Here is a 21,376-nt window from a genome sequence, read left to right as displayed (position 1 = left end):
AGCAGTGATTGAACCCAGGGGTGCCTTACTACCCAGCTAGTTCCTCAGCCCTTTTTTGAGACGGGGCTAAGTTGCTCAGGCTGGCCGTGATTTTGAAGTCCTTCTTCCCCAGCCTCTCAAGTAGCTGGGATTACAAGCAAGTACCATCACACTCAACTTTCATTATATTTTTGCAGTACTGGGAATTGAACCCAGGGTTCAAGCATGCTAGGCGAGTACTTTATCACTGAGCTACGTCTTTTTTTTTTTTGAGCAGGGTCAGTACACACTGACCTTGAAATTATGATCCACTTGCCTCAGTCTCCCAGGTGGCTGGGATTACAGGTATGCACCAAAGTCTGGCTAAGCTTTTTTTTTTTTTTTTTTCCTGAGGTACGTACAAGAAGTGTTTTACCAGGTTGTGGAATTTGGATGCCAAGAAGGGCATGTTGATGGAAAATGTAAAGGAACCAGCCACGAAATTCCCTGGGCTGGACTAGGACTGTCCTATTCAGAAATCCAACTGGCCAAAGAAACATGAAGCTCCGGGATCTTGGAAACCTCATTAAAGTGGACCGAAGAATGCCCTAAGCATGGTAGTATAGGTTAGTATTCTCATTGGCTGTTGTATAGGAGTGACTTTCCCAACAGATGCCCTCACATTAAAGGCAAAAAGAAAAAAGAATTTTTTAACTAGACAACTTGGGCTTACCGAGTAGAGGACTGTCATGTATCTGCCTTTAGACTGAGAATGGATAATATGATGAGCTGTCATACAGTTAAGAGGCACTGCTAGGATCTTGCTGCCCCTGCCCCCGCCATGAGTTACATAAACCAGTTCCTTTTGGGCCACACAGATAGTGAGTGAAGCTGAGAGCTGGGGAGTCACCATCATGCTAAGGCTCAGATTTCCTAAAGCAAAGTCACACCCATCCTCCTCACCTTTCCTCCTCGGCTTCCTGGAGAACTCACCTGCTTATTTCCCAAGTCCTCGTCTTTGCTGCATAGGCATCTTAGGCTGTTTAATGAGCTCAGCCCAAAGGACATCCCAGGCTATGAAATATGTAGGTTGTGATTTCTTGAGAGAAGCCATTTTTTTTGCAGCCATGTAGAATTTAGGTGGTCTTCAAAGGGCCACTGCTAGGAGCAAACATAAGTGAGCTCAGGCAGGGCAAGAACCCAGGTGACAGTGCATATTCATTTTTCATGCCTCAAACTACAGAGGACTTGGCCTCCTCACTCTCTCCAGGGAAAACACCTAATATGGATAACCTCATCATCATTAAACAAATTGCCTGAAAGAGCAAATTCTCTTGAGCACAGAGGAAACAAATCTCCTTAAAGCTTTACCTAGTAGGAACAGTAGGATGACTACCACAAACCTGATTTTGAATAGTTTATTAAAGGAAAGGTGAAGCATCAGTTTCAAATTGTACAAAAGGAAAAAAACCTCATATTGCAAATGTACAATTTACAGAATTACTAGCAAAACCAATCAAGGAGACACTGAAAATACAAAAATTTGATTGACTTCAAACTCAACTGGAAACCCATTGGAGTAGATATTAAGACTTTTTTGTTGTTGCATGGTAGTCTGTAAGTTTAAGCATCTGTCTTCCACAAGAGACTACAAGCAAAGGATCAGTCTGTGCATATGTCAGGACCCCTCCTGGTTTGCTCCTTGACCAGAATCACAGGCAGTGCTGGATGGATAGGCCAGTCATTCCTGCTCCTTTACTTCCAGTGAAGCCCACATTTCTAGGAGAAAGGCCCTAGCTCCCTTAACTGGAACCCAGGAATTGCTGAATTAGCAGATAAAACATTTTTTTGGTGACCAAGTTTTTTTTTTTTTTTTTAAAATAACTGTACAAATGTTGAGAAAAAATCTGTTTGCTTAAAAGGATGAATAAAATTATCTGTTTTGCTTTCCCACACAAAATATAATTAGAGGTGCACAGAATTTTTAAAAATGCTGTTAATTTTTGGTAAAAAGGGAAAGCCTCATGATTCTCTTGCAGCTACTTTAAAAACCAGCCCAGAAACAGCTGTGGATGGATTGGTTTGGAAATACTGAGGCTTATATTAAAAACCAGAAGGAAGAGACTAAGTGGGCTTTTTAAAAAAACAGCAGCAGCAAGTCATAATAGTCTAATCAGATTATAATTTTAAACAATTGAAGACTGTCCTGAAGAGTCATACATTTTTCCCCAAAAAGAATTATTCTCAATACGCACATTTAACACTGAAATGTAGCTGTATTTCAAGGTAATCTTAGGAACTTCACCCTCTAAGCACAGACTTCTATGCAGCACATACTTCTATAATTGGCAAACTTAATTCACAAAATTAGCGCATAAGGATAGTAAGTGCATGGGAAGTAAACACAGTTATGTTACACTTAAAATTACTTTTGAATGGCAAAGGATTCTTCATGATTCTTCATTAAAAAAATGGAAGTCTGTGTAACTTGAATTTGGCAGGGCATGAAATAAGTGGTTAAAAACAGCAAACTGATAACTTGAACCATGTTTGTTTTACTGAGAATACTTTATTTGCTGGTAGAAGTTGCTAAAAATGCACAGAACAAATACCAATAGAAAATGCACTGTATTCGAATCTCCCTATTCTATATAAAATGAACTGAGTACAGCATCTGTTGGAAAAATGGCTGCATGGACATTTATTTTATGCCCACTTATAAATAAAAATAAACCTTTTTATTCAAGAGTATATAAAATCTGGGAATTCATATCCATATCCACAGAGGGTGTGTGGTTTTTGGCAGAGATGCACGGTGTCAGAATTCCATCTTAGCTTGTCAATGCTCTGTTCCTTCATGTTTCTGTGTTCTACAAGGTCAACCAAATCCAGTGAGCTCCAAAAACACTCTTCGGCGATTAGGATGAGCTGCTTACTCATAGATTTAATAAAAATGGTTAGCTTTTAAAACATAAAAAGGCAAAATGTTAAAACGGTTTTTAAATTGTACAACAGGAAAATAAAGTTAAAAATATTTTTTTTTTTTTTTTACTCAATGCTGAGTTTTCATAAAACTGGTGTATAACAGTGTTTCTTGACAGCTGTTTTAAAAATTTAAAATTTCTTCCTCCCTCCAGAAAAACACACAATCTGTACTACGTCCAATATTAGGACACAAATGATTTTTTTTGGGTCAGTCTTTCTGAGGTGACATTCACCATTTCCTTGGGTAGTTTACATGCTCTTCTTCTCTGTCACTGCAAAAAGGGATTGACCTTAATCATTTGATTAAAAAACAAATCAGATCACATCAAAAGTGTTTTTTTCCCCATACAAGCTATCACAGTATATAGGCCTCTAGCTCTAAATAATAGAGTTCCAGATTTGTATTTTCTTCAGACTTCAGAACATAGGCATCCCAAATCCCTAGAAAATGAGAAACACAATTATTAATTTCATGTATCTACATGACCTAAGAAACCATAAATAAAAAGCACTAATTTAATATTTACTGAATCATCTTCTATGATAGCTGCAGAGTCAAAGAAGTCTGGCCTCAGCTCAGCTCTCTCTCTTCGATTTCTTGACGGGGGCTAAAAAGAGAAATTAATATTTTTCTTGAGATCATTAAGACAATCTAATGTAAAAATCAGGTAACATTTCTGATGGTATAATTACACAGAAACATTAAGGGTCAATTATTATTATTATTATTTCAATTCCCGAGCCACATCCTAGCCCTTTTATATTTTATTAGAGGCAGGGTCTTGGTAAGCTGTTTAGACTGGGTTTGAACTAGAGATCCTCCTGCCTCAGTCTGCCTTAGTCTAAATTGCTGGGATTACAGGTGTGCACCACGGTGCCCAGCAATGGTCGTTTTTTTTTTTTTCTTGAATACTGGGGATTAAACTCAGTAGCACTTGACACTGAGCCACGTCCCCAGCCCTATTTTGTATTTTATTAGAGATAGAGACAGGGTCTCATTGAGTTGCTTAGCGCCTCGTTAAATTGCTGAGGCTGACTTTGAACTCTCAATCCTTCTGCCTCCACCTCCCAAGCCGCTGAGATTACAGGTGTATGACACTGTGTCTGGCCAAGGGTTGATTTTTTTTTTTTAAATATTTTTTTTTTAGTTTTTGGCGGACACAACATCTTTGTTTGTATGTGGTGCTGAGGATCGAACCCGGGCCGCACGCATGCCAGGCGAGCGTGCTACCGCTTGAGCCACATCCCCAGCCCCCAAGGGTTGATTTTTAAAGGAGAATGAGAAATTGGCTATTTTATGCAACAGATTTTTAAAAAGTGAGCATGTAGATATTAATTTTGGGCCCACAAAACATATCTTCCCTTTTAAGGATCATTATAAAAATGATTAAATACTAGGTGATGAATTTCAGTGAGTTCTCCAAAGTAGATAGTTTGAAAGCTACTGGGACTGAGGACAGGAAGGTTACAGATTCGAATGACATTTCTTATAAAAACTTTTCATTATGGAATCCTCAAAGCACACAAAGCAGAATGTTATGGACTGAATTATGCCTCCTCCCCTGGCAATTTACAACTCCTAGAACCTTAGAATGCGATTATATCTGGGGCAGGCAGATCACAATATTTTTAAAAATATTTATTTATTTTTTATTGTAGTTGGACACAATAACTTTATTTCACTTATTTATTTTTATGTGGTGCTGAGGATTGAACCCAGGGTCTCGCACGTGCGAGGCGAGCATTCTACTGCTGAGCCACTACCCCAGCACCGAAGATCACAATTTCAAGGCCAGTGTACATAACTTAGCAAGACCTTATCTCAAAAATAAAAAGGGCTAGGGATATAGCTTAGTGTGAAGTGCTTGCCCTGCATGTATGAGGCCTTGGGTTCAATTCCTGTAAGGCCAAGAAGGAAAGAAAAAAAAAAAAGAAGTATAAGGTCATATGAGTAAGCCTTAATTAAATGTAACCAGTTTCCTTATAAGAAAAGACCACATGAAAACAAAGGGAGAAGGCAGCTATCTATAACGTAAGGAAAAAGAACACAAAATGCAATCAACTCTGCTGACACTTTCATCTTGGATTCCTGGCTGTTTAAGCCAGTCAGTCTGTGGTATTTGCTATGGCAGTCCCATCCAACTGATATACTGGGAAAGCAGTATGATGAATTTCCAGGTACTGATCACTTAGCTACAATTGTCAAACATTTGGTCAATCTTGCTTCATTGAGTCTCCTGTTTTTTCTTTCCCATGTCATTTTATCTATATTCAATGTTATTTTTAACTAATGGAAACTTTTTAAAAACATTAACATCAAGCATTACTATTCCTGAAAAATGATTTCTTAGTATCACCTGTATCTAGTCCATACTCAAATTTTCTTGTATAAATAATATACAAAACTGTTTGATATATATATACTGCATTTGGTTGTTATGTTGGAGTACAGTATATATTGTCAGACTCCAATTTAAAGTACAAGATGCCAGATATACTCTGCTGAAAGATCTGGGATGAGTTCTTTCTCAAGAAAAGGGGTTGGGGGAGGAATCAGACCCTGTTATTGCCAGAATTCAAAATATGATGGCTTTCAAAGCAGGCTTAAAAAACACATAAGTTCATCTAACTGCTCACTGTTGGTCAATGTTACCACTCCTCACCTCACAGCATTCAGAGAACAGAGCATCATTTTACCCCAATGCTCTCATATATTTTAACAGAAATTTCCTTACTAGATCAATAACCATGGTGTCTTCAAATTCTTCATTCATATCTTCTAACTGGCTCCGGGATGACATCATCACATCTTCAAAGATGGGCTCAGCATCTTCCTCCATCAGACCCCGACTGATGAAGAAAAAATAGAGTCAGAAAGCTGTTTTTTGGAGTTTTGGCTCTTCTAACCAATGAAAAGCACACCTCCTAATTATTTCTGACAGAGTACATAAATTATGATTCTGAACTTCAAGATAATTAAGGATCACACTCCTTTGATTCACTCAGATTTCTTTTCAAATCATGATAAGTAAATGCAAAAATAATGGAACATTTATTAAACTGTGTCAATTTCCCCCAAACTTTACATATGAGGAATCTGAGGCACAGGTGTTTTAGAGCTCGACCAAGTCCATGTAGCTGGTAAGTGCTAGCATTTAAATGCCTGAAGCTTAGGAGCCCTCTATTCCTATTCTGTGCTGCACAGCATATCTAGAATTACAACTTTAACTCCTAAGACTAAACATTAGAGACACCCAGAATGACTAGCATCACATAATTGTTATGATCTCAAGATAATCACTGTAACACTTACACAGCATGTCTTACTCCAGTTCTCACTTTCATGTAGTTCATTCCTGTTCTGTCCTTCCGATTTAAGTCTTCTAACTTCGGCTGGCCTAACCAAGAGATCTGCATCTGAGGACTAAGAAAGGGTACTATTATTCATTTTGTGGCGGCAGATTTAGCTAACCAGCCCCATGCTAAGAAAGCCATGGTTGGCTGACTTAATCCCCATAGGAGGAATCAGTTGGATTTATTTCAGTGCCTTTGTGAAAAGGGCAGTAAGTTACCCAAAAAGATCACTTAGAGGTCTCCAAGAGAAGCAGGTTGGGGCTAGTTGGTAATGATTTAAACTGTCGCCCTTGTTCTCCAAATCCCTGCTAAAGAATACTTCTCAGACCTGTTTCAGGCTACTGCACCATTCACAGGTGTGCCTTATTGGACAGCAAGCCTCTAAGGAACAGAAATGATACTATCCTTTCAGATTTTGTAACCTACTAAATTTAGTAACCTACTACATTTCTAATCTTTTCCATTTCAATCTATTGTTAGTTGTCTCTTATCCAGTTATTCATAGCATAACTCACTATATTCAGATAAACACAAATGAGGATCTAGTCTCAAGACTAGGTAGAAAAAAATAAAAATAAAAACAACTAGTAGATTTTTATAGCAAAACTCATAGCATTACCCTTGCCTTCTCTACAATTTTTTAGAGCCCTGTGTACCAGAAAACAATCTGATTGCCACTGTGGGTAAAAGTCATGATGCTGGTTCTCAGAGGGCAACTAGTCTCAGCACTTACCAAATAAGATCTTAAAAAATTCTTAATCCATGAACAGTTTAAAATATAAATGTAACCCAGACAAAAATACTAATTAAATGGATGATAAAAATGTAGTGTATGAAAAAGTCTGTTTGCTTAGACATTGGACAGACTGGCAGAGGCTTTCACAGGCTATCTTGTCAAGGAAGTAACCTGTGTTATCTTCTTCGAAGTCCCTAAAAAAAAATCAGACCTGGCCAATGAATATGTGAATTCCAACTGAAATTAGCATTTAGTGAGATACTATGCATCTAAAGGCCTGTGAACTTATTTTAAGAAGAAAAGTTTTTATTAAAGAATAAAAGAGGGACTGGGGTTGTGGCTCAGTGGTAGTGCGCTCGCCTAGCATGGGAGAGACCCTGGGTTCGATCCTCAGCACCACATAAATAAAATAAAGGTATTGTGTCCAACTACTACTAAAAAATAAATATTAAGAAAAAAAAAGAATAAAAGATATTTCATTAGCAATATACAGGAACTCCACAAAGAGATAGTACTTTTCTGGTACAGACACAACAAGAACGTAATTTAGTAATAATATTAACTGGTATTTAAGGTTTCTAGCTTCCCTTCCCAAGTTGTCTTCAGCAGAATACTTCTAGTTTATTCTTACATATTCCTGTGATGTTGATAGGAGATGAAACTATCATTATATCTTGAAAGTTAAGAAAACTGAGGCTACTTAAATAATAGTGGAACAAGCTTTATATCATGTTATCAGTAAAGGTCTTTAAATATTGAGGAAAAGATATCTATAACACTGCTTATAGCCTTTTTATAAATCTTGAATTTTGGGTCAGTACTGGAGATGGAACCCAGGGGATGCTGGTCAAGCAATGTACCACTGAGCTCCATCCCCAGTCCTATATATCTTCTTTATTTGTAACTTCATTTTTGAAAGATCTGATCAGCGATGTGATAAAGTTTTTCTTACTTTAACAGTTTTAAAGCAAGAAAATGAGTTCTCAGTACTTACTTGTGTAAAAAGTCTGGTTCAGAACCATGCTCAGTCTCAGGTTCTTGAATCTGTTCTCCCATGGGCCGGCTATTCTCTCGCAACACGGTGGAAGTGAGCTGTGGGGCTGGTAGGGGGCCAGGAGTCTGAATCATGGTGTCAGTCCTGTTGAGCCAAGTGTTATCCAGACTTTCATCTGTAAAATTTCAATTAGCATCCCAGAATGTCACAGATGGGAGTGATATCTGGTGGAAGTTACAAGAAACTTGAAGACCGTAGTCTGAATCCCAGTTCCAAGTCTCCCTTGTCTTTGCATTAAGTTACTGAACTTCTAAAGTTTACCTAGCTTCACAGAGTTGTAAGGATTAAATGAGGTAATATATGTAATCATCACATATTAGCTATTACCACATTATCATGTCTCTCAAGTTAATCTCTGGGATTCATTCGCATTATAAGGGGTTAGTTAGGAGTGGGGTCAGCCAGGGCCCTCTCCAGCCATTCTCTCCTCAAGCAACAAAGGATGTATTTCCTGAGCTTCACAGGGGCCCTAGGCAGCAGCACTTAAAGACTGGCTGTCCTTTAAAGGGAAATCAGCAAGTTGTACACAAATGGACATATTACCCAAAATAACTCGTTTTGCCAGATTATATATGTGGACACAGGAAGAGGCTATTTTATGCTTCCGAGTCCTCTAAGGAAGCCTTCTCTGATTATCCCACCACCCAGCCCCCATTTAACCATTCTCATTTAACTTCTAGAGGGAATATAATAATTTTTGCTTACTTAGGACTTAATTATACATTAGCAGGTCATCAGTCATATGCACATGCTCTCTCTGTAATTAGATTTAAGTTTCTTCAAAGGGGCCAGGAACTATTTTTTCCTGCTTCTGAAGATGGTTTATAAAGATCTAAGTCATTATTTGCATAACTAAACCAAGACATTAATAAACCAAAATAAGGCACTAATCCTAATGGTTCTACCTATAAAAAGTTTACATTATTTTAATGTGAGAAGACTTTTTAAAAATGAGTTCTAAAAAGCTGTGCACAGTGGCACATGTCAGTAGTCCCAGCTACTTGGAAAGCTGAGGTAGAAGGATGGCAAATTCAGGACTGGACAACTAGCTTGGCCAGATCCTGTCTCAAAATAAAGAAATAAAAATAAAAAAGGGCCAGAGGTATAGCTCAGTGAAAGTGTCCTAGATTCACTCCCAGTACTTAAAAGAAAAAAAAAATATTTGGAAGAATTATAATCACAAAGTCACAAAGTATAATATTAATCACCTTGTTTTTCCTCTCCCTAATAAGTCTCAGAGATATGTAGGTGTCAGGTTCTTCATCTGCCACCAAGCATTTCATCTCTCTCAGTGTTTCTCAGATATTTGGTATTTTCTCAGACATGTGAACATTCTGGATTGGCTTTTCTGCCCTTGAAAATATCCACTCATTGTCTGGTTAAGGCCATTTTACTGACCTGAAACTCACTATTGAATCAATCAACAAAAATGTATTTAATCATGTTTTATGTATACTGCTTTTCATTCAACATATAACTCAAAACTTTTATTCTCTGCAACAGTACAAGTAATGGTCAAAAACTTGACGTCATTTAGTTTATTAAATTATAAATGTCAGTTCTTTATTTCATGTCATCTTTTCCAGAAAATCTTTCCTGATTCATTAAAAATTTGGTCATTCCCTGCATATTGCCAGAGCCTGCTGTATTTAGCTCATCAAAGCACTGATCATGATGAACTCAAACTGCCTGTTTCTCTTTTCTGTCTCCCCATCTGCACCAAGAGCTATTTTATTAATTCTTAATCTGTAACACTTAGCTCACTTCTTAGGAAGGTGCTTGGTAAAGACTTATTCAATAACTTCAGGAAGAACTCACTTGTAATCCTTTAAAGATTCCTCTGTAATGCATTCTCATCTTGATCTCAAACAGATGAAACTGCTGCCTGAAAGCTCTAGGCATGCAAACTATTTTAGTCATTCTGTACGTTTCAAATTCACACAGCAAAAATTTGTTTTCAATTGAATAATTAGCAAATTAGGTTATTTGGTCTATACATTCTTCCCACAGTCTTAAAGGTAATAATACTAACTATTCCACTTAGTAGATTACTTATTATTTAAATTCTTTTAGCCTTAGTTTCTTCTGTGTAAAATCTGACAAGTGTTAAACTCAGCTGATTTATAAAACATTTATAAACAATTATGGGGCTGAAGTTGTGGCTCAGTGGTAGAGTGCTTGCCTAGCATGTGTGAGGCAATGGATTCGATTCTCAGCACCACATATAACCAATAAATAAATAAAGGTCCATCAATAGCTAATAAAAATATTTTAAAAAGTTATAAACAATTATATGATATAATGCACACAAAACATATAGCAAAGATTTGGTGAATGTTAGCTACTATGAATATTATATCTAAGAAAATCTGTGAATAAGGAAAAAAACCCCATATATCAATATGGGCAACCTGATAAGACTGCTGTAGAAGTATTTTCAAAGGGAAATGACTGGGGTCATTCTTTAGAGAAAATTCCAGTATCCTACAATCCAAAGATAGAATTTTATATTTTTATTCTTTGGACTTTTTAAAAAGACTAAATACAGCAAAGCTAAAACTTAAAAAGAAATCTTAAACTTTGTTAAGACTACTACATTTTTACATTAATTCTTTTATTCTCTTTGAAATAAAGAAGCTACCTAATGCACTGATAAGAGGCATTACTTATATGATCATGATAACATTCTGATAATGCAACCAACATTAATTGAATGCTATCTATAGGCCAAGCATTATGCTCAGTACTGTGTGTACTACATTCTTGATTTGGAGTATCTCATTATAAATTCATAGTATCTGACAGGATAGGTATTCTGACCATCTTTCATTATTGAAGTTTAGAGAGCTTAAGTAATATCCTCCCAAAGTTAACATCGCTGCTAAATGAGAAAGTCATGTTTGAATTCTGGAACTCTGATTTTAGAATTTGTGTTCTTCATTAATAGTCAATACATTCTCCCTAAGAATAAAAGACACATTAGATTTAAATTCAAATTTAGTTATGGATTTTAGAAAAACCTTTGGTAAATAACTTTTTAGGCTGCAGGAGCGAGGTAATGGGAGCCAAATAGCAAGCTGCATAAAGGAAAACAGGACTCAAAGCACTATCCTTCTCTCTTGGTTTAGAGACAATTTATTAATTATTTTTAAAGAAGCATCGAGAAGGGGAAGATCATTTGAGACAATAAGCATGTTCACTTTGAGGCGTCTTTCAGGAAGTTTTAAGAGAAATGTTTTGTTTTAATACAGCAATTTTCATTCTTTTTGGATATATATGGGAATACCTACCATTCATCAGATTTTTGTGACAGTTCAACTCCCTGTTCCCCACAGTGCAAGAGGGTTATAAAATTTAACCATCAATGTCTTATGCTACAAAAATAAATTAACCAACCAATGACAGAACTGGAACACTATTCTGGCATAGTCAATTTGTTGCAGAGGTCTACCCTCAAATTACCAGTAGCCCTCCATTATTAAAATGAATTTTGATACAACAGGACTGATTTTTTAAAAATATTTTAGTTGTAGATGGACATATTACCTTTATTTTTTATTTATTTATTTTTATGTGATGCTGAGTGCTTTACACATGCGAGGCAAATGTTCTGCTACTGAGCTACAACCCCAGTCCCGCCATTGACCTTTGTATATAAAATTTTAATGTATTAAAGGCATATAGTTTAGGGATCAGTCTTATACTTTCATAAATGTTTCCCCTTTTTTTCTGTGTGTATCTTCCTCTCTACTCCATGTTTTAAAAAAAAATTTTTTAAGTTGTAGATGGACACAATACCTTTATTTTATTTATTTATTTTTATGTGGTGCTGAGGATTGAACCCCGCACCTCACATATGCCAGGCATGTGCTTTACCACTGAGCCACAACCCCAGCCCATACTCCATGCTTTTTCAAGATGCCTTTTCAAGTTCCTTGACCCTTTTCTGTCCCCCTTTGTCTATTCTAACCTTTTTACCTGTATCACTCAGTGGGTATCAAATATACAAGGACATCATGTTCCTAACACTACCTTACTTCAACAGATTACTTCCTATTTATCTAAGCCAGGCAAATCATTCGTCTCATATGAAAATGCAGACTTACCTTCTACTCGTTTTTTGTGAAGTGGGGGTCGTCCTTTCTTATTCCTTACTGAGGAGGTTTTACTGCTGCTACTTCCACTGTTCACAGACATCCTATCATCTTCACCTCCAGTGACTAATGAATTTCTATAGGAGATGAGTGGAAGCCATACATCTTCTCTCCTTTCCATCATCTGCTCAGTAAGGAATTTCTCGAGGTATGAATGACTAGAAACACAAATGAAATGTAGCAATGATTTCCATGTGAGCAGTTACTGTATCACTTATTTAATTTTTTAATCTGAGGTTCTTTTTCTGAAGGCTCTAAAGAACCCTAAGGACAGACATTAGCAGTGGTCACCTGTGGAAGAAGAGGACTGAGAATTAAGGTTTTACTTCACATATTTCTAGAATGCTATTGAATCAGAGAAGGGTGTATTTACATCAGGAAGGGTGCATGTATGTATATGTGCATGTTTGTCTTTTCTATGTTTCTTCTTTTAAACACCAATGGTCAAAAAAAAAAAAAAATTAGAAGTTGCCTCAAAAAGATAGTGAGTTTTCTATTTAAGGTGTTCAGATCAGGGCAGAATTTTTGGAATGGTGGATTGAAGAAATCAGAATGCCCTCTCCCTAGGAAAACAACTTTTAACAGGTAAAAATTATAAAAAACAAAAGTTTTTACAAATCATCCATAGGAATATAGCAAATAAAGAAAAAAATTATTCAAGAAAACCTATTATAAAGTCTTGGTAAGAACAAGAGTTTATAAGCATCTGAACCACAATTTGTTTTCTTTTGTTCCCTCTCTGCTACTACAGTTCTAAGTTGTAGAAACTCTACTCCAGGCAGATGGCTAAGAAGAGCAGAGCTCCCCCTTTCTAGCTTCCAGCCTAGGGCTACCCTGCAAGGGAGGAACATACTACTTGCCTTTTGCAACACCTTCTAGTCCTGTGTTGCAGCTTTATTCTGAGTAGCAGCTGGAATGAGTGAGGCTCCTGGCCTCAACTTGTGGGGTAGGAACTCCAAGCACAAGCAGGCTGAGAATACTAGGGCCCTAAATATCTCAACTCTAACTGAAGGGGCAAGCTGAGAACCAGTGGTTACCCAGCCTCCCCCTGCTTTAAGAGAAAAGCTTCTGATAGTAACTATTCTGGGAGAAGCTATTTCCACCCTACCCCATCCTTCCTTCCTCCTTTCAGTGGATTAAGTGTTAAAATTTCTGCCCAGGCGCTGGGCAGACTATAAGGAAGAATCTCTGTAGCTGTCTAGCCAGGGCTGACATTATTTAGAAAATTCCTTTCGTAAGGGCCTTGTTGTAAACAATGAGATCTTGATGAAAGGCAAGATGGTGCCAGTAGGTCTTTGATATTATTAGCAACAAATGACAGCTAAGATTCCAGAAGAGAACCAGGAAAAGAGAGCCAAGAAGAGCTCTTCTGGGATGACAGTGATTTCTTGGATGACAGTTGGATGTTAATTAGCTTGACTGTAACAATCATTTCCCAACATATACATATATCAAAACATCATGTTATATATATTCTTATTATTTTTAGAAAAGGAGCAGCTTCAACTCTTCACCCCATCCACCAAACAAAATGATTCTTCATTTTAAGAGTTCTAATGATTCATTTGAGTTTAGCCTACCAGGTCCTCCACTGTGCTTATAGTGTTCTGGCATCCTTTTTCCCCCTCCCTCCCATCTCAGAATGGGAAAATGCTTCACTACCAATTTTTGGTGGCTACTAACAGGATGCTGGAATAATTAGGCATTACATACATTTATTCTTACATGAAAGAAGGATAACTTTTTGTTATTGTTCTGCTTATATAAATGCTGTGCTTGAAGTAAGAACGTACTGTTTAGAGGCTTCAAATTTTGTGAGTTTATTCATTAAACAGATTTGGAAAAGGTTAAAAAAAATAAAAATCCTGGTGGTGGCAAAGTTATGTACATATGCTAAGCAGTACCAACATAAGGGCGAATAGGGTAGGGAATGGGACAGACTTGAAAGCATTCTCCAAGCCACACACAGATCTATCAATATTCAATTATTGCAGCAAAAGGGGCTTAAACATAGCTTCTGAAAAAACAGATGAACAATGAGCTATTCTGACCTAGGGGCAACTTCTAGGAAACAAAGCTTAAAAATAAAATCATGTGCTCTCCTGGTCCTCTGAAAACTGTACATACTTTGGCTGCCACTCTCAGGAGCCATCAGAGAGAGAGGGATCTTCAAAGCTGCTAGTCCCTGGCTTAAAACAAGGAGTAAAAATGTAACCAACCTGAATTATGACAGTAGCCTTCAAGCCACACACACATCTATCCATAAAGGGTAAAATTCTAACTGGCTCAGGGAGCTAAAATACAACCTGATCCAGGGGTGACTGTTGGGTAGCTAGGTCAAATGTTAAAAACAAAGGAAAAAGGATCTGAACAGGTACATCAGAGGCTGCACATTACAGAGGAAACAGATATCACAAAATTTGATCATCCAAGTAACTAAACAAATGACCAAGCAAAAAACAAACAAACAAAAACCCAAAAAATAAGCCACTAGGAAGGTAGGCAATCAGTGTCAGAAGTAAATAATTACTTCACAATATAATTGCAATATATTTTCGAAAATGTCCAGTTTTCAGGGGGGGGAAAAAAAAAAAAAAATATATATATATATATATATATATATATATATATATATATATATATATAAAAATATAAAAATAAAATTTGTGGTGCTGGGGATGGAATCCAGGACCTTGTGCATGCAAGGCAAGCACTCTACCAACTGAGCTATATATCCTTAGCCCATGATATGCTTTAACAACAGGAAAATGTGATGTACAGAAAGGGTAGGGGGAAGCAAGCACTAGGTCCATGGCCCACAATGATTTCAAAGTAATTATTGCAAATATATTCAAAGAGATAAAAAAAGAAACACATCTAAAGAATTAAAAGTATGATGATCAAATAGAGAATATGTATAAAAAGAAAAGATAATGACAGAGCCAAATGGAAATTCCTTTCCTTTTTGGTACAGGGGATAGAACCAAGGGCTTTGTGCATGCTAAGCAAGAACTCTATTTTTGAACCACACCTCCAGCTGCCCTTTGGAAATTCTGAAGTTGAAAAGTGCAAAAATGAAAATGAAAATAAATTTCAGGGGCTCAAGAGTAGATATGAACAGACAACCCTGCCCCCAACCAAACCAAACCAAACCAAACCAAACCAAACCAACTTGAGGATATATTAAGAGATTAAGCAATCTAAAGGAGAAAGAAAAAAGAATAAAGAAAAATGAACTAGAGCCTGAGAGAAATGTGAGATACCATGAAATGCACTCCCAATGTAATAAAGAAATAAAAAAATTAGAGAAATAATGGCTAAACATTTCCCAAGTCTAAGGAAAAATATTACTTTAAAAATCTACAAAGCACAATAGACTGAAACAGGATTAATGCAAAGAAATCTAAACCAAGAATCATCATGGAAAAAATGCTTTCTGAAAGTTAAAAATCAAGAGGAAATCTTGAAGCAGTAAGAGAAAAGTAACTCACTACTTATGAAGAAAATCCAATAAAACTAAGTGATGACTTCTCATTAGGCACAATAGAGGCCAGAAGGCAGTGGGATAACAAAATTGCTGAAAGTGAAAAACTTATCAAACACATTTTTTTTTTTTTTTTTTTAGTGCCAGGGATGGAACCCAGGGCCTCATGCATGTTAGGCAAGTGTTCTATCCCTGAGTTACATCACCAGCCCTCAACAAGGATCTTATGTCAAGCAAAATTTAAAATAAAGTAAGTCCCAAATGAACAAAAGCTGAGATTTTTTTTTTTGCTAGCAAACTTGCCTTAGTAAGAAGAAATATTAAAGGAAGTTTTTCAAGCTGAAAGCAATGATACCAGAGGATAATTTGAATGTATATGAAAAAACAAAGAAAACGAGTAAAGGTACTTATGTAATGATAAAAGACAATGCACATTTACTTCCTTTCTTTACTCATCTGTATAAATATATATAGTATTACTGTATTATTGGGGCCAAAACCAGAAATGTAATATATTTGATAATAAGCACAAAAAAAGTAGGTGGGAGAAAAGTTGCATTACAGTAGAGAATGACAGTAGATGGCCATTAAAATCCACAGGAAGAAATTAAAAGAATCAAAAATGGTAAATAGGTTAATGTAACAACCTCCAAATATATTTTTACTTTCTTTTCTCATCTTCTTAAAAAGACATAAGATTATATCAATTAATAATTGTAACAATAGCACACACACAAAAAGAGAAGGAAATGGGGTTATGTGTAAGTTTCTATATTCCTTCAGAATTAAAATACAGTAAATCTGAAGTAATTTTTTTTAAGGGACCGGGGATTGAACTCAGGGACACTTGACCACTGAGCCACATTACCAGCCCTATTATGTATTTTATTTAGAGAAAAGGTTTCACTGAGTTGCTTAGCACCTCGCTTTTGCTGAGGCTGGCTTAGAACTTGTGATCCTCCTGCATTATCCCCCCTCCTCCCCGGGCCCCCAAGAAGCTAGGATTATAGGTGTGTACCACAGCACCCGGCACCCAGCCTTAAGTAAATTTTAATAATATGCATACTGTATGGCCTCAGAAAATCACTAATAAACTGAAAAACACAGATGGATTAAAAAAAAGGCATAACCCAATCTTATATTGTCTGTATGAAACACACTTTAGATTTAAGGACAAAAAGACAGAAAGTAAAATGTTGGAAAAAAAGACATATTATGCAAATAGAAACCAAAATAGAGCTGGAGGGGTAATACTAATATCAGACAAAATAGAGGCAAGATAAAAATTACTAGACATGGAATAGGACACTTTAAAATATCAATCAATTGATCAGAAAGATATATAACAATTAAAAATCTATATATACCTAACAGAGCCCCAAAATACATGAAGGAAAAACTGACAGAACGGAAGAGATGAGGAGTCAATTCAATAATAGACATCAATATCCCACTTTTCATATGGGTGCAATGGTACACACCTGTAATCCCAGCGATTCAGGAGGCCGAGACAAGAGGATTCCAAGTTTGAAAAGAATTTCAACAACTTAGTGAGTGGGGATGTGGCTAAGTGGGGTAAAGCACTTTTGAGTTCAATCTCAAGTACAAACAAACAAACAAACAACAACAAAACATAGAACTAGGAAAAGATTAACAAGAAATTGAAGACACCACAATCAAAACTATAAGCCACCTACAGACACCTACAGAATAAAATTCTACCCCAAAACCAGAAAAATATGATCTTCTCAAGTATACACGGAACATTTTCCAGGTTAGATCATATGTTCCATAAAATCAAGTCTCAATAAATTCAAAAGGATTAAAATTATACATACATGATCTCTGACAACAGAATGAAATTAGAAATCAATAACAGAAGGGAAATTTAGAAATTCACAAATTTCTGAGGCCCTAAGAAACTTAGTCACACCCTGCACCCCCCCGCCCCAAAACCCTCACCACCAAAGAGTGGGGCTAAGGATGATGTAGCTCAGTGGTAAAATTACCTCTGGGCTCACTCCCCAGTACAAAAAAAAAAAAAAAAAAAAATCAATAAAAATTAAAAAGTCACAAATGTGTGATAATTAAAATACTCCTGAATAACTGAATAACCAATAGGTTAAAAAATAAATAATAAGTAAAATAAAAAGATACTTTCAGATGAATGAAAACAGAAATCCAAAAGACTGTGGAGCTTCCTGTGGCTTTGAGATTCAGGGTATGACACAGCATTGTGGCACTGGTGGTCTTACATGTGTCACAGAAGCGTGGGGCTGGTCTCTCTATGGTAATCATCGCTAAAACAGCAACAATACACCAAGAGCAGACTCCTATCAAACCTGACCAAAGGATGCTTCCTGTCTAGGGCTAAAACAGCAGAAGTGACTATAGACTCAGACAAAATAAGCTGTAAGTTGAGAATTTCTGGGGGTGGTGGTGGTGGAAGCAAGACTACAGACTGGACTAAATGCCTGTACTTTTTAAGATGACACTGCACACCAATCAGCATCAAGAACTTTCATGAAACTGTGACCATATCTTATGGTGAAAATAAAGCAACATGAACTGACCATATAGTTATCTGTTTGGGTGAACTCTTGGATGGATAATTTAAAACAACTGTTTCAAGGAAACTGAGCTTTAAGAATACAGAAGAATAATTCAATATTCTGAGAGAGAAACAGATGAAAGCAATTAAAATCAAATAGAAAGCCTTGAGCTGAAAAATACACTAAGTGAAATTAAAAACACGATAGAAGTCATCAATAGTAGAAAAGATCAAACAAGAAAGAAGAGCTTAAAAATGGGTTACTTAAAAATAAGTGGAAGAGAAAATGAGGAATGAAGGAAGCATACATGAGCTTTGGGATAGTATTAGAAGAGCAAATATTTGGGATACTGGGATTTAATGACTTGAAATGTCAAAGGGGGTACAAAACTTACTTCAAGAAATAATAACAGAAAACTTCCAAACCTAGAAAAGAACACAAATACACAAGTATAGGAAGGACAGAGGTTCCCAGTTATATTTAATCCTGGTGAGGATGTGGGAAAAAGGTACACTCATAACATTGCTGGTAGGACTGGTGCAACCCTTCTGGAAAACAGTATGGAGTCCTCAGAAAATGTGGAATGGAACCACCATTGGATCCAGCTATCCCACTCCTTGGCATACACCCAAAGGACTTAAAATCAGCATACTATAGAGATGTCATCACATCAATGTTTATAGAAGCTCAATTCACAATAGTTAAGTCATGGTACCAACCTAGGTGCCCTTCAACAGATGAATGGATAAGGAAAATGTGGCATGTTTATACAATGGAGTATTTCTTAGAGATAAAGAAGAATGAAATTATGTCATTTGCCAGTAAATGGATGGAAGTGAAGACTATCATGCTAGGTGAAATAAGCCAATCCCTCAAAACCAACGGCCGAATGTTCTTTCTGACATGTGGATGCTGACTCACAACAAGTGGGTTGGGGGCAGGCAGGGAGGAGTAGGGAAGGGAATGAGGATGGGAATGGGAAAGACAGTACAATGAATCAGACATAACTTTTCTATGTTCATATATGAATACACAAACAGTCTAACTCTACATCATGTACAACCACAAAAATGGAAAGTTATACTCCATGTATACATTCTACTGTCATATATAACTAAAAAAAAAGAAAAAAATTTGAAAATTTCTTTTAAAAGCTACATATATTTTTTTAGACTGCTATCAATTATAAAAAAATAGAAACTACAATAAAATTAATGTTAAAGAAAAGGTTATACAATGGCTCAGTGTTCATATCTTTGAATTGCAGGATTCAATACCTGTTTAATTTCATCTTATACATTCTAAGTTACTAAAAGTGAGTAGTAAGAGAATAACAATATGAAAGCTTGAAAGAAAACAAAGTTCCTTAAATCAGCAGTTATTTTGTCTATCTCATTAAACACTTTTTAAGAAAGAAACATTTGAAATTTCAATGGTGTCATTATAAAAAATACTTCCTTTGGAATGTGCAACTTACACAGTCTTTTTGTCCTGTCGAAGAAGTTTAGAAGAAAATTCACTTAGTACTTCAAGAAAAGCCAGATTAGGAGGTGGATATTCTTGTCCTTTCTGATTTTGGTATTTAAAGGCAAACTCTATGCCATCCCTGAAGTTAAAATAAAACACAAAAATACACTTAGTATCTTATTGTTCTAGATAGTTCATGTAGTTCTCTTAATGTGCTAAAATTACAAAAACATTTGGGAAGGGAGTGAAATCATCACTGAAGAAGTAATATCTGATAAATTCAAATGGCAAAACAATGCGAATTTTCATAATGTATTTTGCTTTTGTATTCAACTTTAGAGTATCAATCAGCTGTGTGAATTCAGGCTTGCGGTTTTCTGTATTCAGTTTTCATAGTTGTGAAATGAGATTGACCAAATCAGTACTGCATAGTCTCTTTTAAACTTGTTTCCCAAATTTTCTCACTGGTAGACCAGATAAGAAAGTTAATAAATTTTCCATTTTATAAGATAAAGAAAATGTGCAGTTCATATAAATTTTTTCTTTTTTGAGGTGGAGATTGAACCTAGTGCCTTGCATATATCAGGCAAGTGCTCAACCACTGAGCTACATCCCAGCATGATAATTTTTTTTTTCCCAAATTAAAAATGCCCTCCTTCTTCAGAATGCCCGCCCCTCAGCTCCTTGCCTTCCACTGGGTGTGTTATCTGCAGGTTCTTTGCTCCTCCACAGAGGAGGAGCCAGGATAGACCCCTGGAGATCCTGCCCATCTCACCAACACTGTCTGGGTTTTCTGATCCTAACTAGCAATAAAGAATTTATACTTGCAAATAAATAAATAAATAAAACAAAAATAAAATTAAAATGCCCTCCTACTTGGGTTGGGGCTATAGCTCAGTACCACATAAAAATAAATAAAATGAAGACATTCTGTCCATCTACAACCACAAAAAAACAAACAAACAAAAACCCTCCTACTTAACAATCTCTAAATTAGATTAATAGCTATAATTCTTATAATTTGAAAAATCTGTAATTTATAGCTTTAAAAATGGGTCAAAACAGTTATTTTCGTTAAATTCCAATAAACTAGATTCTATATAACATTGTTTGCGTATGTTACTCACTTGTGAAGTGTGGCAACTGCTTCTCGTGTCTTGATCTGGTCCAGTCCAAATGTAAGGGCAAAGCGACGTGCCAATTCTTTAATACCACTGACATGGGCAGAAGTCCTATCTAGGTTGGGACCTTGTTCTTGAACAAGTTCATTAAACAACTGGTAGAAAGAAAGAGGGAAAAAAAAAAAAAAGGAAAAAACTTACAGTTAAGAAATATTTTAGATTTTATTTATTTTTAGAATAGGAGTATAGTTTAAAAATATATAAAAGGTGTAAGATAAAACAAATGTTTCCCTCCTTGCACTGAGCTATAGCCACTATGTTCCCTTACTTGGTCATTTTGTATTAGTAATTTTTTGAGTTCACTTTCATGCTGCTGGTATTATTAAATGCAGAGAGGAATTTATGTCTTTTTAATGCCAAATTTTTAAAGAATACATTTTGCAATGGGAAAAGGTAATATATTTACAGAAAAATAGTACATATTTACAAATACCTATATATAGTCTTTTCA

At 36.1% G+C, this 21,376-nt stretch overlaps 1 protein-coding gene across 4 annotated transcripts in view; it reads right to left on the bottom strand.

Moving 5' to 3' along the window:
• Window positions 1-1,362: 1,362 nt before the first annotated feature.
• The window catches only part of Stag1 (STAG1 cohesin complex component), a 373,003-nt gene continuing 352,989 nt past the window's right edge, over window positions 1,363-21,376 (bottom strand). For all 4 annotated transcript variants that reach the window (XM_071615631.1, XM_027933685.3, XM_071615633.1 and 1 more), the window contains 8 exons: window positions 20,872-21,020; window positions 19,755-19,883; window positions 12,194-12,399; window positions 8,028-8,202; window positions 6,257-6,367; window positions 5,679-5,793; window positions 3,471-3,551; window positions 1,363-3,384 (listed from right to left, as the gene is read on the bottom strand). In XM_071615631.1, the coding sequence (XP_071471732.1) occupies window positions 3,361-3,384; window positions 3,471-3,551; window positions 5,679-5,793; window positions 6,257-6,367; window positions 8,028-8,202; window positions 12,194-12,399; window positions 19,755-19,883; window positions 20,872-21,020 (990 nt within the window). In that variant the 3' untranslated portion in view covers window positions 1,363-3,360. The remainder of the gene's footprint in view (window positions 3,385-3,470; window positions 3,552-5,678; window positions 5,794-6,256; window positions 6,368-8,027; window positions 8,203-12,193; window positions 12,400-19,754; window positions 19,884-20,871; window positions 21,021-21,376) is intronic.

This window comes from Marmota flaviventris, chromosome 8 (genome assembly GCF_047511675.1).
Source record: "Marmota flaviventris isolate mMarFla1 chromosome 8, mMarFla1.hap1, whole genome shotgun sequence".
Classification (NCBI taxonomy): domain Eukaryota; kingdom Metazoa; phylum Chordata; class Mammalia; order Rodentia; family Sciuridae; genus Marmota; species Marmota flaviventris.
The sequence above is the reverse complement of the archived record's forward strand: the minus strand, read 5'-3'. Positions and strand labels throughout refer to the sequence as shown.